This window comes from Phascolarctos cinereus, unplaced genomic scaffold, assembly GCF_003287225.1.
Source record: "Phascolarctos cinereus isolate Bilbo 61053 unplaced genomic scaffold, phaCin_HiC Scaffold_5;HRSCAF=322, whole genome shotgun sequence".
Classification (NCBI taxonomy): domain Eukaryota; kingdom Metazoa; phylum Chordata; class Mammalia; order Diprotodontia; family Phascolarctidae; genus Phascolarctos; species Phascolarctos cinereus.
Window position 1 is genome coordinate 123967636 of NW_027555958.1, and position 18139 is coordinate 123985774.

An 18139-nucleotide genomic window follows, 5' to 3' on the forward strand; every position below is an offset into this window, starting at 1 on the left:
TTTCTTCTGAGTGTGTGTTTTGATCTTCCTTGTCACCATGGTAAGTTTCTATGGACAGAAAATTTTTTCTGTTGTTTGCTCATTTTCCAGCCTATTTCCTAACTTTTAACTCTATGCTAAAGTCGGGGCTCTGCTTTCCGAGTGGAGGGGTCACTGTCCCAAGCTTCAGGTTTTGTGTGCAGCTGTCTTCAGAGGTAATTCTGGGGACCTGTAAGTTTTTGGCTCTTCCAGGGTGGTATGATCTAGGGAGAGGTATGTTTAGTACTCTCCTGTACTGTGCACTGGTTTGTGAGCAACCGCAAGCATTCTTTTCAGTCCTGAACTGTGACCAGGGTCCCTGCATCCTTGGGGCTGCAAGATCTGCTGTGCTAGTTCTCCTCCTTGCACTGGGACTAAGACCCAGGACTGCAACCCAGATCCAAGAATAGGCAATGCAATAGAGTCCTGCCCCTGGTGCCAGCAAAGGAACCCCTGTAAATCTCCTTCTGACCTGTTGGATCGATCCCTTTACCATCTGTAGGAGGTCTGGAAACTGCCACTGCTGCCACCGATTCAGTCACCCCCAGGCCCACTTCTGGGGCCCAGTCTGTGCTGGCATGGCTGTGTTCCCACTCTCACCCTGGTGCAACAGACCTTTCCTGCTAACTTTTTAAGTTGTCTTGCGCTGGAAAGTTGTTTCTATCTTTTTGTGGGTTCTGCCACTCTGGTGTGATTATTATGAAAAGTTTTCAAGTAAATTGAGCAAAGATGTGACATAGATACAAATGAAATTAATATAATTGTGAAGAATGTTTTTGATAGATTGGGAATCCAAACTAAAACTACAAACATTTTTGAGTTAAACTGATTTTAAATTGCCTTAGAAAAGGAATAGAAGTGATATTACCGATGATGATAATGGTTTCAAGGAAGTACTCTATATTTACCAGATTAGTATTTATCATTTGTTCTACATAGCATATGTTATAAATACATTGCTAAGTTAAGTTTTTTGTGTTTGTTTTAATAGCATGGCAAATTTAAAACAAATTCTGGTTTATAACAGTGTATACTAAGTATCTGTTTACAATAACTTTCATAATTTTAGTAAGAGAACTATAACTTTTTCTTCCCTCTTCTCTTTTTTTCTTCTTCTTTTTCCTCTTCACATTCCATCTTTTCATTAAATCACACAGGGTGGTTTTCCTGAAGATGGTTCTAAAGATGGGAATCTTGTGTCTTGGGAAAAGTAAGTGAGAGCCCTGCCATTATGTTAATTAAAAGATATGTTCAAATTTGTAACTGTTGTAGTGAAGTGAAACCCTCTGAGCCAAAATTAAAACTCTGAATGTAACATCTTACAAAAATGATAATAAATTTGAAGACAAGTGTTGAACATTCATTCCTTAAAGAAAAAAAATTTCAGAACAATTATCATCTTTAAAACAGTTGGATGAAAAGTATTTTGGTTTAGTGGAAATTTATAAGGCCAAAGTAAATTATTGTTGACCACTTGTAACTGGTCTTATTTTGTTTTGTTTTAAAATTAAAAAATGCTAAATATACAGTGAGTTAAATCATGAAGAAATATTCAGTTTTCAAATATACTTCTTAGAATCATAAAAAAGAGACTAAGATCAATATTGATTGAAATAGCATAATGTGTTGTTAGTGGAAAGATTAATTTGGCATGTTTAATGTTTATAATATGTTAAGCAGACTTTCACATAATCAATTCTAAACCAGCAAACCTTCATACATAAAATATAAGTCTAATTAGTTCCCGCCCAAAACCCAACCTGTTTTCCCTCCCTCTTTGTCTAGTCAAACTCAACCTCAAGCTCAGCTGCAGGATGAAGACATTACAGAAGATGATCTCCGCCTTATTCAAGAGAGAGAGTCTTCTATTAGGCAACTTGAAGTAAGCTATGCTGTCCTCTTCATCCATAACAGCCAAGTACTTTTGTAGTAAGGTCTTCCCAGGGCTGTTTTATTGCCTTAAAAATGAGCAGTGAGTTGAGAGGAAAGGACACAAAGTGATGTCAGGGAAAAACATATACCTTTTAAGGTATAGACATTAAGATCATTCCTTTTTGAAGAAATGGACTATATTTCTTAGAAAAGCAAGCTGTACTTAGACAAAAGGTGCAAGGCCATAGGGCATTTATGGGAAAAAAAGGCAAGAGTCAAGTTATTGGACACAGTAGTCCCTAGGGATTTAGAGCCACAAGAAAATAATTGTGGGGAATACATACAAAGGAAGAGTCTATGGATTCTGGGTGGTTCCTAGTATCATATGACCTGCATTGGGTTTCTTTGAATTTGGGACTATATAATTCTCCTGTTACTTTATACACACACACAGACACACACACACACACAGACACACACACACACACACACACACACACACATATCCTCATGATACTGCAAATATTCTGTACGATAGTGTGTTATATGTGTATATAACTTAACTAAGGTACAAAAAAAGTAACAATTTCTAAGTGGTCTCTGGTGGAATCTGTAAATGTTGAGAAGGTAGAAATGAAAAAATTATATAGCTCTGATTCTCAAAAAATATATTATCAAATAGTGACAAACTGGGGCACAGATTTGGAATAGATTATAGAGACAGAAGAGAGTTCTAGAGAGTGCTGTGAGAATTTTGAAGAGGGAGAAGGGGAAAATCTGATAGGAAGAGGCCTTAGGGGTGGGGTACCTGCATCCTCAAGGCCACATGTGGCCCTCTAGGTCCTCAAGTGCAGCCCTTTGAGTGAATCCAAACTTCACAGAACAAATCCCTTAATAAAAGGATTTGTTCTGTAAAACTTGGACTCAGTCAAAAGGCTGTACCCAAGGACCTAGAAGGTCACATGTGGCTTTCAGGCCTCAGGTTCCCCACCCCTGCCTTAGGAGAAGAGTCCTGGAGGAACTAATATTTTATTTGGACCTTTAAAGAAGGGAGTATATGAGCTTAGGTGCCCTCTACTGGACTAAAATAAATATTCTTGTTTGGAAACTTTAAACGATTAAAAAGGAATGGATTATCCTATCGGACATTTGGATAGCTCTGTGATGACTGAAGAGATCAAAAGACATTTTAGTGTCTTGATTTTATTAATAATAAATATCTAAAGTACTTTGGAAGATATCACATAGAGAATAGTACAGTAGAAAAAGCACTGGACTTTGAATTAGAGGACGTTCTACCACTTCCCCTCTCCCCTCCCCACTCCCCACCCCTGGAGTTTGAATTTGGGCAAACCATTTATCTTCTGCATCTCTATTTTTTTCATTTGTAAAATACAAAGGGGGATTAGATGATTTGCAAGATTCCTCTTAGACTCAAAATACTTTGTAAACCTATATAAATCTGAACTATTAGGATCGTTGTTATGATGATGATCCTACAATGACCTTATATGTTTTAAATATACCAATTACCTTAAAATCATTTGATTTAAAATAATTGCAGGTGCTATTTCCTTATTCTTAATTCATAATAGTAGCATCGATCTTAGAATCAGCAAGCCTTTGATTCGAATCTTACTGTTTATACTAATTTTGTGACCCTGAATGAGTCACTTAGTCTCTGTGTGTATCTAGGATCTAAGCAACCTGTATTCTTAGAGGGAATTACCACATGGGTCATATGCTAGATTATTTGCTTTTGCATCTCCAGCAACAACCACAATGACAGCAAAGCATTTATTAATCCCCACCATGTGCTAACCACTGGGGACACAAAGAAAAGGAAAAAAATAATTTCTGCCTTCAAGGAGCTCATAGTCTAATGGAAGAGAAATCATGCAAACAGCTATGTATAAGCAAGACATTTATAGGTGCTTATTAGTACAAATAATGAATCCTCTGAAATGGTTGCATATATTTGAATGTTTACTAATCAGTTATAATTATGTAAAATATGACAATTGATTTAAGCCCAATGGGAATATACAGTGTGAATTCGAATAATGTGACTATTTGAGGGGATTAATTCACACAGATCAGGACCTTGAGATGTGTGTGTGTGTGTGTATACAGAGATATATATATACAGAGTAAATTGACTACAATCTCAGAGGGAAGTTGTTAGCATTAATATAGTTAACATGGATAGATATAACCCACATAAACGAAAGCTCAATAATTTTAAAAATGTAAAAGTATCCTGAGGCAGAAAGGTTGAGAGCTGCTGTTGTAGATACTATGCTTTTATGATTGAAAATGAAGATGAACTTCACTTTTTTTTTTGCTCTCTTTTTACATTATTGATTTATGCTGAACTTATAATGTCCAACAAACAAACAAAAAATCAACCCTAGATCTTTTTCACATGAACTGTTATCTGGCTGTGTTTTCCCCATCCTTACCATGCAACTGATTTGTTTTTACTCCCTGGTCAAGAAATCCAAATCTTGTTCTCAAACAACATATTCTTAACTAGCCGTTACCTTCATAAAGTGCCTTTTTGAAGCCTCTATCTTCATTTGGCAGTGGTGAAGAAAACACCACCTGTGTGACCTTGTAGTCTCGGTTTCTTCCTCAGAACTTTATAATCCTTTAATAGCGCTTTCCAAATGTCTTCTGGCGATATCACTTATCCCCATGTGAGTCGTCAGATTGGGTACTGGTTATTCCATTTCAGAAAAGTTGTCCTGTTCTTTATTATGTCCCAGAAATGAATGCTCATTAAGGCTTATCATCAGTTGCTGAAGTCAGTAAGGATGGTGGTAGGAGATGGGGTATGTCAAGGAGGTCATTTGATAGTGAGGTTTTGAAGAGAGTTAATATAAGTGGGCAGGGATTCCAAAGAGGGCAAAGTTCTTTTATGACAGTGGTAAAACAAGTTCTAAAAAGGGTATAAGAGATAGAGGAGTAGGGAGACCCCTATATTTCTGCCACTGTGCCAGTGACAGAGGAGTGGCCAAATGGGAGCGGTGTCTTTCTTAACTGAAAGCCAGATTTTATTTAAGGCAAGGCATGGAGGTGAAACTCATGGACAAAGTTTGTGATATTAGATAGTTTATCATAAAATAGAAGTTCCAGTGAGCATAATGGAAGGGGAAAATGGAGGAGAGGAATAAAAGGAGTATATGACTGAGAGCATAATGTGAGCAAGCGGAGGAAGGATTTGTTTTTCTTTGCATAGAGTAGCAATTGTAAATAACAAAGATAAAGGACATAGGAGTATGAAGATAAGTGGAAAACTTCTTAATGATAGAGAAGGAGGAAGCAATGGGTATTAAACAGAATCCCAAGAATTCCATCATAGGTAGTAGGATGGTACATGCAACATGATAAAAACCATGAACCAATACCTCACGAGAATGAGCTCTGGTGATGAGTGGCTTCTCAATTATTCAGTAAAGTAGTAACTTCTTCCCTGAAATTAACTATGTTATTACAGACTTAAGGCATATACTGATGCACAAATGTGTGTTTATGTGTATTTTGTGGGGATGAGGCAAGATAGTGGGAATGGGGTGATAGGAGGTCTTAGTTTCTGCTGCTAACCAGCTACTATATTCTTTCCCCATCAGGCTGATATTATGGATATAAATGAAATATTTAAGGATTTAGGAATGATGATTCATGAACAAGGAGATGTGATAGGTAAGCACATGTAATTTAGATGCACCAACATAAAGCTGATTTCACAAGTGGTTTCTCCCCAGGTTTACTTTTTTCCTCTCCTTGGGCTCTCTTGAGGGAATGCATCGACTCCATTCCTCAGTCTCACAGGACTTTATGTTGACTGTGCTGTTTAGTTCCAGCACTTTGCATGTGTGGAGACAAACTTTATTTGGACTTGTATTTGTTGGAGACACAAGTAATTATTGCTGGCAGTAGTGAAAGGCATCAGTCAGGAGACCCAGTGAGGGAGCCTCTTGCTGCTGCTGTTGCTGCTGCTGCTGCTTCTAAGAGAGCATAATCTTAACTGACTTTAAGTAGCTCCCAGTCATGTCTTCTCCTAGTCCTTTTCCCCCATCCCAACCTCAATTTGAATTGACCTAACAATTAACTTAGTTCTGGTCACCCCAAGAGTGTGCTGGAAACCTGAAATTTGGTGGATTAATCCAGCATTTCTTTTGAGAGAATTCTATTTATGTGCATTTTTTTCTTTTTCTTTTAAGCTACCTACATTTGTCTTTTTTAAAATAAAAAAAAGATTTTTGTTGCCTGCAAATGATGTTTTAAATTGAGCTAATTTTGTGAAAGTCCTGGAACTGACATATTTCCATCATATAAAAGATATGTGTTAGAGGTCATGTGATATAGAAGATATGGAGTCACTATATGTGAGCTGAGGTCTCTTCCAGCTCTAACCTTCAATCCAATGTATGATCTAAAAGCAGATCCAATTTGTGTTTGATATCACATTATTCAACTTTGACCCTTGCTGTGTGACTTAAAAACACTAAATCTGGTCACCATTGCTTTCTTTTCCTACCTCATTAGGACACTGAAAAAATCCCAGGAATTTATGGTCCTGAGGCTGGTGAATGACAAAATTTCCTGTTCCTTTTATCATAACTTAAGGCAAGGGTAGCTCATTAAGGGGGGGGGGGGAGAGAGAGAGAGAGAGAGAGAGAGAGAGAGAGAGAGAGAGAGAGAGAGAGAGAGAGAACGAAAATTAAATAGAACATAATCTTTCAAATCCAGGAATCTGTCATCTGAAATAGACCACATTTAATATGCAAACATTTAGTCCTTAAATCATATAACATATTTATAGCACTTTACAAATCTTAAAGTGCTATATAAATGCTAACTATTATAGCTGTTATTGTTATACTATTATAGCTGTTATTGTTATTTAAACCAGAGGGTGGTACAGATTTTGGTGTGTGGTGCAATTAAACATTTACATTTGGTGTCCATATTTTCTTTGTCCTGAGTGAGGTATTAGTCTTGGGAGGGATCAATTGTTATTTCATTTCTACTCAGTAAAGATTTCAGTGATGGGAAAGAAATGGAATAAATTGTTAGGTTCCAGGTGGTGATGAGTTTTGATATTAATTACCATATTTGGTATTCTATTTTGTAGGAGTTATTGGAGATTAATAGAGTGAGCGTCAGGATTCCGTTACAAGTCTAAATGATCATATTTTTAGTCTTTACTTTGTTCAGCATTGGCCTTGAGGAATGTCAGTGATGAACAATAATGCCTAGATTTTGAAAACCAGAAACTCAGATCACCTCAAATGATCAAATGGTCAGCTTTGAGTGAATCTACTGCTTTTGAAAATCAAAGATCTCAGTGATCTTGGTTGAGTGAAGCGGAATGTCTGGGGCACTCCAGAATTGGAAAATACACATTTGGAGAGTATAATTAATATATACATGTCTGTGTTTTTCTAAAGACAGCATAGAAGCCAATGTAGAAAATGCTGAGGTACATATCCAGCAGGCAAACCAGCAGCTATCAAGGGCTGCAGATTATCAGGTAATGATGCAAATTCACTTATCTCTATCTGTGATAATTTCTAATATTCATCTTTCTAATTATATTTTTTGTTTCCTTTTTTTGAAAGCAAAAATCTTAAAGAAGGGGGTTTTTGGAGGTTTAGAGTTTAATGGAATAGAAAAGAACCTGGAAAAAGACTGGTCAGTTTCATAACTCATTTGTTTTCATGCCGTCAGCATGCCTGCAAACTGTAGGCATAGTTATTAACAGTAGGAGACTGATTGGAATGCAAAGCTGAATTGCCTTCATAACTTAAGGCAAGGGTAGCTCATTTAACTATAGCAAATACAGGTGGCACTGCAGTACTCCCTGTCAATAAACCACCTTCATTTCTCTTTCTCCCTTCCCTTTCTCTCCCCTTTCTTCTTTCTACATTTACTTTTGCTCTCCCTCCTTTTTTGTCTGTTTCCTTGGGCCTAATAGTGACCCTCACTGTGTTATTTAATAGACTGAGGGACTAAAGAGATTGTTGCTCTCTGTCCTAGAGTTATTCCTCTAGGTTATTCAGAAAGCATACTGGCAGACAGATGGGTAGGTAAGCTCTGTGGTACCCAAACAAGTATTATTAGTTTGGTCAGTAAATGGTGGATATTTTACTAGTTCATTTTTAACACCCCCTCCCCCTTAAAAAAATTATTGTTATGTTGATTCTAGAGTCCCTGAGAGGATGTAATCAAAAGTGGAAGAATAGAATTGCATGAAACATTGGAATTTAGGGGCTTGAATTCTGTCCATACATATGTAAAGAGCTGTATTGTAACCTGAGAGATTTGGTTCTAAAGAATTCTAAAAAGTGGCTGGAGAGAAGGCAATATTTGTTTGATTGGAGATTTTCTCATTTAAGATTCTGCATCTGGTACTATGCCTCACTCAAAGACCTAGGGTTCAAGCTAACTGTCCTTTAATTTCAAAACAAACAAACAGAGGTACTCTAGTGCCCTCAAGTAAAAACAGTTCTTTAGGTGGAAAATATTAGGATTCTCTATCAGGAAGATTTTTTTTTTTAGGATTTTAGCGGGATGACTATGGTGGATTGAACCTAGGAGGGAGAAGGCTCATTTTTCTTTCTTTTTTTTTTTATTAGAGCCCTGATTTTAAACCTACACTGCTGTGAAAGTTATTCTCAGCTGATTTGGAAGTTGCTGTAAATCCTTATTACAATAGTAGCCAAGGACTTTCCCTGTTAAAGTTAGGAATATAATAGAAACCTGTTCACATAGTCATGGAGCTTAGTATAAGTTTAGGATCTGAAAGAGAGTAACTGAGACTAAATGAAGGCAAGTTTAGGACCATTATCTCCTAAAATACTTTTGTTTATTCACATAGGCTCATAATTTCTATGATATTAGCAAGTGATAGAATTTTATAAAAGACCATAACAGAATTTTGGAGTTATTACTGGATCTGATACATCTGGGCAGAAGGGAGGAGTAATTGTGTCTCTGGAATTGTGAAAGTCCGTATAGTTTAACAGCTTATCATTGGCCTTTGTGGCATCCCTATTCCCTTTGGAGTACATTAACAAATTTTTCTATTCCTTTTAAAAATAATAAAAATGACTTCTCCATATTGTTATGATATTTTAAGACAGAAGAAATGTGAAAATCTGTTTTTTGAGTCCAGATTGAAGAAATAGGATATAATTCCTAACCCATGGACATGGGGAAGGGCAGCCCCATAATGTCTTATTCTGTCTGATGTATCATCTAGGATTTTTTTGTTTTACATTTTATTTGGAGGTTGCAACTTTTAACTTAGCTTTTGTGCTGTTGATAGGAGGGATGTTGCCAAACATATTATAATTACATTAGGAAAAAAGTGATAAATTTTGACAATGTAGCTCTTTGTTCTTGGGCCAGAATTCAGGCCCCTGGGTCCCCATGCTTCACTATGGTTCTATCATTCCATTCTTCTCTCTGCCCTTTCTGGAAAAGCTAATATTTTAAGGAAAGGTACTTTTCCCCAAGTAATTTGATCTCTTGATCTTTAAAACATTAAATTTTAAAAGTTAATAAGAAATCTTATAATGGTATTTAATGACAACACAATTTTTTATTTTCTTTTTTTCAAATGAACTTATCAGAAACAACAATATACAAAGGTGGACAAAATTGATTGTAAATGAAACCATGAGCTTTTATTATATACATTGTTTTTATAAAGATATGAATTTTATTTAACAAGACAGTAATAAAATTATCTTGTCACTTTCTGAAGTTTTTCTTCCATGATATTTTTTTACATTTTATTGGTACTTTTTTCCTTTGCAGCTCTGTCGATTCCTACTAATTCACTTCTGACCCCAAACAGAAACCCTCCCTTGTAACAAGCATAGTCAAGCAACACATTGACATATTGGCCATGTTTAAAAATGTGTGTCTTCTGTACTCTTAATCTATCACATCTTTGCGAAAAGATGGGAGAAATGCTTCATTATGCATCTTTGGAAATGAAGTCATGATTACTCACTACATTGATTGGAATTATGAAGAGTTTCAGTGTTGCTTTGCTTTATATGACTAATCTGTTCCATTGATCTACTTTTCTATTTTTGAGCCAGTATCAACTAATTCTTATGATTATTTCATTAAACTATAGTTTGAAATCTGATCTTATTAGGTCCCCATCATTTCTACTTTTTTTTTTCCATTTCTTCCCCTAGAGATTCTTGATCTTTTTTCTTTCAGATGAATTTGGTTATTGTATCTAGTTCTCTAAAGTAACTCCTTATTGGCACAACACTAAACCTGTAACTAAAATAACTTAATTATCTTTTATTATATTGACATGGTCTAGCCATGCAGTTAACATTTTCCTATTAAGTCTTCCTTTCTATAATTTTTGTAGTTCTGTTCATGTAAGTCTTAACTGCCTTAATAAGTTGATTTCCTAGTTATTTTATAGATATTATAGTTACTTTGAATGGAATTTTTTTTCTATTTCTATTTCCCCCTCCTGCATTTTGTTAGAAACATACAATATACAAAAATATTCAGTATACAATATACAAATATACAATATACAAAAAAACTACTGATTTTTATGGGACTCATATCTTACTACTTTACTACTACTACTTTACTGAAGTTATTATTTCAGTTTTTTATTCCATGTCTAGTATTCTCTAAGTACACTATTATGTTGTCTTCAGATGACAGTAATTTTGTTTGTTTCTCCTTTGCCTATGCTTATTCCTTTTATCTTATCACTATAGTTAATATTTCTATAACCAAGCAAATATAATGCTGATGATGGGCACTCTTCTTTCTTATGCCTAATTTGGGAGGGTGTCTAGTATTTTTCCATTACTGATAACATTAGTTTGGAGTCTAATATTTATCACATTAAGCAAATATCTATTCTTATGCTTTTTAACCAATACCCAAATTTAAGAATACAAGTAATTTCAACACAATTATGAAGTTTGTGGGCTCCATTCAAATGTTTTATAAACTTTTTTTTTAATTTTAAGCACAAGTCAGTCCAGTCTCTACCTATAAGTTCCTTAAATTTGAAGAAATTGTTGCAGTTAAGAATTAGAAACTTGATTATAATTTTAATTGAAGCATAAGTTTTTTTGGTAAAACAATAGCAACACAGAAATTGAAGGAAATTGTTCAAAATGATATTTGAAGATATAAAAAATAATGGTTGCCTTTCTCCAAATAAGATAGGATTGACATCTGAGATTTATTTTTCTATTAGTTATAATATAAGGACTGTATGCTAGGTTTACAAAGATAAACCACAAGATGACTGTTTGCATCTCTTGATTTTTTTGTTTTTTCTACCTGCAGCGCAAGTCCCGAAAAACTTTGTGCATCATCATTTTTATTGTTGTCATTGGGTTGGTGATTATTGGAGTCATCATTTGGGGATCTTTGAAAAGAAATTAAAAGGAGGGCAGTGTTGCACTACATCGTCTAAATTATGTAGGAATTTTCCTCTAATTGTAGTTTTTATCATTGTATAGCTGTTGAGTAAATTATGGTTTACATATCTTGTCATTTTTATTTGAGGGGAAGTTTCCTTTGGTTTGGATATAATACTTTCTAATATTGAAATGTTTTCTAAATTTTTCTGCTGTTGTCATATTCTTCAATTTAGCAGCTACTGAATTTTTGTCCATGTTCAAATTTGCTATCAGCCCATTATTTAAGTTGTTGACTGTTAACTTAGATTTTGTTATTAAAAACTCTTGTGTCATGTGTGCATCTCTATTGCTGTACATACTTGTACCTAACTTTCTGTTGGCCCAAGAAAAATGTCTGATTTTGATTTCAGTTTGGGCTAGTGGAGGAAATGTTGTCAAACAACTTTAAAAAAATTGGTTAACAGATCTGTGTGCTGCTTAGTTCTTGACAAAGATGCCAACATACTCTTTCGTAGATGATTCATTCTTTTGATACCTGTATCAACCCAGAAAAACCATATATGGACACATTCTTAATTTGTCTCATACTTCTGATGTGTATTTATGAAGCATTTGCTGTAGCGTGCCTGGTAAATACCTCTACAGTGAAGAGCGGTGGTGATTGCATAGTCTGTATTTAGCTCTTAACTCCAAATATTTGAAGAAGTGTAGTCTTTGTAAATGTTTACTTTGCATTTGGAGAAAAAAAAAAAGAAAATGCTATAGCTGATAATTTTTGGATTCCAGAGAGCTTAACTGATTGTTTGAATGACTACACTGAAAACAAAAACCCCAAATTTTTTGGTGGATTCTTACTTACCTTCCCTCATATCTGGCAGGGAAGTGACATGTTCATGGATCAAAATTGCTGTTGTTAACTAACACGCTAGCTAGTTTACTCTGCTTTCATTGTTTTGCTCTTTCTCGTTTGTGCCATTTTGTACCATCCTTCATTAGAATGGGGATTGAGTGTTTTGCCAGTGAACCCACTAGCCTTTTTAATCAATATTGTTTTAGTGCAATTATCTGGAATATTGTAAAGTGGATTCTTTCTATTCTGATTCTGTATTTTATAATGTTCTTGTACAGCGGTTTAATAGTGAATGCACTGTTTACATGGCAAACTATGAGACTTTAATTGGAAACAAATAAAATTATCTAATTTAGTGAAATGTAACTATGCAGTCAAAATAAAGATAATTTAAATTGTCTTGGGTTCAGCTTCTTGAATCTTTTATTCTTTAAAAATAAAATGGATGCAGTATAACATTCCTATTTTATAGAAATCTACTTACAGGCTCAGTTTACCTGGAAATCTTTTTTTAAAAGTACATAGTCAACCCCTTTCACCATTTTGAATTAATTAAGGGTAAAGGTAAAGTGTAAAACTTTACAACTGAGAAGATAATTTGAAGTATAGAACTTCTTAAAAATACAGTTTTCCAAACTATAAAATAACTCAAATCACCAATTGTTGTCAAAAGAGGTTCCACTATGCATGCTTTATTAAATAAGACTAATTTGTCCCCAGAAATGAATTGTATACAAATCTCCCTTTCAGACTTATTTTGGAAAACTCCCCTTTTCCCACATTCTGTATCACGCAAACTGGACTCCCTGTCATTTCCCAGTCTCTTCTTGCTCTCTTCCAGTCCATATATTTGTGCACATTCTCTCCCATGCTTGGAATAGATTGCTGCTACTTTCTACACGTGTTGAAATTACTTTCTCAGAGTAGAGATACATATACACATATACATTGTATGTATGTATTCCCTTTCATGCAGACTTGTGATCCCTAAGGTTTTGACTATTACAAGCTAAAAAGAGAGCATGATGCTACTTTTTTTTGTATTGCTAAAAGTTCTAAACTTAGTAATATAAATAAAAGTTCAAAGTTTAAAAATTCCTGTAATATTATAAATTCCACACTATTTGAATTGTATTTAAAGTGAATATTTTAATTTTAAGAAAATGTTAACAAAATACTCTCTTTGCATCTGGGTACAGATGCCCTTCTTGATAGCTCCCTTCTCTGCTTCATCAAAGTTATACCTTTTTCCCCGCCTACCTTTGCTGTTGCTTCTGGGCAACTAAACTACAAGAAAAGATGCCCCCAAGGACTTGATGCCTCGGGGCCCTAGAAGTACTTCTTCTAGTCCTGGATAGGACCCCCTGGGAAAACAGCTGTCCAGTGATGTGGAAGGAAGTATTACTATGGAATCAGAGGGTCATAGAATCAAAACTTTAGAACTCGAAAGAAACTTGACCTCAATGTAGTCCAGGGGTAGGAAACCTGTATGTGGTTCTCTAGGTCCTCAAGTGTGGCCCTTTGACTGAATCCAAACTTCACAGAACAAATACCCTTAATGAAAGGATTTGCTCTGTAAAACTTGGACTCTGTCAAAAGGCCTCACCCAAGGACCTAGAGGACCACATGTGGTCTCAAAGTTGTAGGTTCCCCACCCCTGGTATAGTCCAATCCCCTTATTTTGTAAATAAAGAAAACAGAAGGTTTAAATCCAAGGTCATACTGGAAGTGGCAGAATAGGTCTCCAACTCTATTATACCTTGAGTACTTGGGTTCAAAGGTCTCTGAGTACTTTTGCGCTTTTGGGCCAATCCCTACTGTGCAAATATTGGGTGATTTTGAGAAAGCCCTTCAACCTGTACAGTTCTCAGTTTTCTCATTGGTGAAATTAGGAAGCAGGGCTGGTAATCTTTAAGGTGTCTTCTATTTTGGAGGCCTATAATTCACTCACATGATCACAATGACCAACATAGAACTCTTCAAGGTTTGCAGAGCACTTCACATGCATTTGAACCTTACAACAACTCTATGAAGCAGAACATATTATTAAGTTAATCATTTCATGGATTAGAAAATTCAGAGAAGTTAGGTGACTTTCTCCTATTTATACAGCTATTAAGTGTTAGAAACTGGATCTGAATACATGAAGTGTGGAAAGTGGAAAGTCTTGATTTTCTGCCCTTCCAACTTTGACTAATTAATATAGTCTTGTGTTCCATAATTGTTTTGTGTATATCACTCTTTTCTCCCAGAGGTCTTGTTTTCATCATGTAGAATTAGTTTTCAAAGTCTATAGTTTGAGATTTGTTGTTTTTCTTCTTAATGTCCTCTTTCCGTACTTTATAATTATATTATCCATGACAAAGTCCCTGATGGTGTCTTAGCTATGTGGCCAAAACTAAGATATGTTCTTTACTTTGAGATCCAAATCAAAACTCAATTTTCCACTTAAGACAAATATTTATGCTTTGAGTTTAGGGTGAGCATGGAGAGTAGAAGGGTTAGTGGGACATGATAGCAGTCCTCCAGTATTTAAAGACTGCCCATCATCTGGAAGATGGATTAGACTTATTTTTCTTGGGCCCTGAGGGCAGAAGTAGAACTATGTGTGAAAATTACAAAAAGGCAAATGTAGACTTGAAGCCAGGAAAAACTTCCTCACCATTAGAGTGATATAAACATAGAAAGAGGTGCCTTCGGAGGAAATGGCTCCCCCCCTCTCTGTAGTCTTTAAAACGAAGGCTGGGGTGATTACATGGGGAAATTCTGTACTGGGGATTGATTGGGTTCAAGTATGCATTGGCTTAGTTAGGTAGCCTCTGAGATCCATTCCAACCCTGAGTTTTTGTGATTTTTGTAATTCAAAAGCCCCTTCGCAAGGCAAATTCATGGCCCTGAAACATTGAGACCTGAGGCTTGTTTTGGTGAAATGTTTTTTCCTTTGTATACCTCTTTCTAGAAAAAGTTTTAATTCTCTGCATTTGTTGTTGTTCAGTCATTTTTTTCCATCGGGTCCAATTCTTTGTGACCCCATTTGGGGTTTTCTTGGCAAAGATAGTGGAGTGGTTTGTCATTTCCTTCTCCAGTTCATTTTACAGGTGAGGAAACTGAGGCAAATGGGGTTAAGTGACTTGCCCAGAGTCACACAGTTACTACCACTTTGCTACCCCAGTTCACTGCATACAACAAATCAAAATGTAGGTGTTACTTTGACTTAACTAACTCTCCCAAAAATAGTAATTTGCATGTAAAGTCTGGGTCCCACTAACTCCAACAACTGACCCACCACCAGGACCATAACTTGACCATATTTTCACCTAAGGAAAAAAGAGTTGAGGAAATGGGCCATGAAGAACAATCTGAATAATGATATGGTTCCTCCAAAGAATGGGTGGTGGTGGGGCGTCGAGCCCCTACCACCTTGGGTAAAATGAGATAGTAAGTTGGGCTTCTTGAGAGAGATACCATGGTGATGGGATTGGAGGTTAGTTGTGCCAAACAGCAAAAAAATTGTGAGGAAAGGCATAGGGACAGAAGGGTGGTAGTTTCTTCCCTGTAGTAACTACAAGGAAGAAACATTATTCCCCTTAGATGTTGGAGGTATGGGCAAATGGCCATATATCAGTTATAACTCTATCTAGAGGCCATAGCCAGAACTCAGGCTTAGAGGGTCATGGTGGTTAGAGGCCATGTTTACTGAATGAGTCTTTGGAGTGGTAGGTAGAGTATTAGGGACCAGGAATAGCATTCCTACATTGAATTTTGAAACACATGCACAAAAATGTACAGGAAGAGCAATTGGAACAAGTTGTTGGCAAAATATACCTAAAATTGTTTTAACTCCCCTTGGTTAACATCTTAAAATAAATAGATGTATTTTCATTTTCTCTAAGCAAGATGAAATGAAATAAATATTTGTGATAACCGATGGCAAATCAATTTTGCTCAGAGTTAAACACTATCAGTTTACTCTTTCAAATGTAAAACACATAATTCAATTTTTTGGTTGCACCTTTGGGGAAAAAAAAGTGACATTCTTTTCACACTTTGCAATTATACTAGCAGCTACAGGCAACTACTATCTGCATATCAGTACTGCTCTCTCCACAAAATCTTAGCAGGAAGTACCAAAAAACAGTTAGAAGGAAATAACTGACACACTGTGCTTTCTTTTGAAAAAAGAAAAATCAGGCCCCACTACTCCTGGCAAGCTCTTAAGAGGTTGGTCAGGTAATTAGTGAGAGTTGGCTTCTTGTTGGTTTTGTGTAGGAAAGGCATTTTTTGTGTCAAACGTAAGTGGTGGAAAGTAAACCCAATTTCCTGTGCGCTCTGTATGTGAAGAAAACCTCATTTGTTTTAGAAGGAAAGCTTCTGGGACTAAACTGAGTCTTTAAGTAAATGTTAAAGGGTAGTAATTCCCACTTTGGCCAGCCCTAAGTACAAATTTTTAAGGGTTTACAGTAAATATTGTAAGAAATGCAGTTGCTAATTCCAAACCCTATGACTCATCTCCAGAAAATTTAAAAGAGTAATTATTTAAATTACAAGTAAGACTCACTAATACTGATTTCTTTTTCTATGTAATGACAAGTTAAGACATCAAACAATTCATATGTATCTTCTGAAGAAAGTGAAAATGTGTTAAAGTATAAGTAGGTATACAAACTGAAGAGTAGGATATAAGTTTCTATTTTTTAAAGTGACTTAAAGTGACTTGAAAGTGACTTACCATTTTATGGAGAAGTCAAAGTGCTATCTACATTTTGATTAATTGTATGCAGGGAATTGGGGCATCAAAGTGGTAGTAGCTGTGTGACTGGGCAAGTCACTTAACCCCATTTGCCTCAGTTTCCTCATCTGTAAAATAAACTGGAGAAGGAAATGACAAACCATTCCAGTATCTTTGCCAAGAAAACGCCAAATGGGGTCACAAAGAATTGGACCCAATGGAAAAGGAGATTATTAAGAATTTTCAGGTCAAAACAGATACTTTTTTGTCAAAATTGACGCTTGGAGCAAAGAATCAAAATACATTTCAACGGGGAACTGAAAACTTAATTTTCTTCCTGCCCAGATCCAGGTGCCATGGTTAGTGATGTATAATTTTAAGGAACTTACAATATGACTACAACTCATTTATTTTCACATGGCCAAATTAAATTTCTTAATCTCCATGAAAGTTATCACTTATGTTTCACTATGAGAGATTTATGGAAGTTTATTAAGATAATTGCATATACTTACAAGTATAATAGCATTTTTTTTTTCTATTGATCTTTGTTTCAGTTAAGATTTGGCTTGTCCTAAATCAGAAGTAGTCTTTTTACTTTGTTCAAACCACTTTCTGGTCTCTGCCCAATTTTTTTTCTCAGTAATTTGAGAATCCCCCATGTTGCAACAAACTTTTCCTTAGCCAGGAACACGACCCGTGATTCTCTTTGTTTTCCTTTGGAATGATATTGAACCTTTAAAACAAAGGGCTCATTCTTCATGAGTAGAGAAAACGTGAATGACATGGACTCCAAAATCATCTAAGGTATTACCTTTTTCTAGTTCCAGAAAGAAGTCTGTCATCATTAAAAGGAAGGAGAATAACAATGGTGTAGCCACTACGAAGGAAACCTAATTGGTCTATCCTCATCACCCCTCTCCCCTACACTTTATCCCCAAGACAGCATCTAAATTGATGTTACTAAAGCACTAGTCTGACTTTCTGGCTTTGCTATTCAAGAAGCTTCAGTGGTTCCTCATGGCCCGCAGGAAAAAAAAATACAAATTCTTCTGTTTGTCATTTAAAGCCCTTCACAATCAAAGAGCAACCTATCGGGGGAAAAAAAAAGAGCAACCTATCTTTCCAGGCTGATTACGTTACTTCCCCTCACCCATTCTACATTCCAGACAAACTGACCTACTTGCAAGTTCTCCATACATCCCATCCTATCTCCTGCCCCTCATGCCTAGACTG

General features: G+C 35.7%; 1 protein-coding gene across 1 annotated transcript in view; it reads left to right on the top strand.

Annotated features, from left to right (window-relative positions):
* Window positions 1-12574, top strand: part of STX7 (syntaxin 7) — a 60045-nt gene extending 47471 nt beyond the window's left edge. The window contains exons 6-10 of the mRNA XM_020987077.2: window positions 1176-1228; window positions 1804-1900; window positions 5523-5595; window positions 7347-7429; window positions 11248-12574. Of these exons, the coding sequence (XP_020842736.1) occupies window positions 1176-1228; window positions 1804-1900; window positions 5523-5595; window positions 7347-7429; window positions 11248-11346 (405 nt within the window). The 3' untranslated portion in view covers window positions 11347-12574. The remainder of the gene's footprint in view (window positions 1-1175; window positions 1229-1803; window positions 1901-5522; window positions 5596-7346; window positions 7430-11247) is intronic.
* The last annotated feature ends 5565 nt before the right edge of the window (window positions 12575-18139 follow it).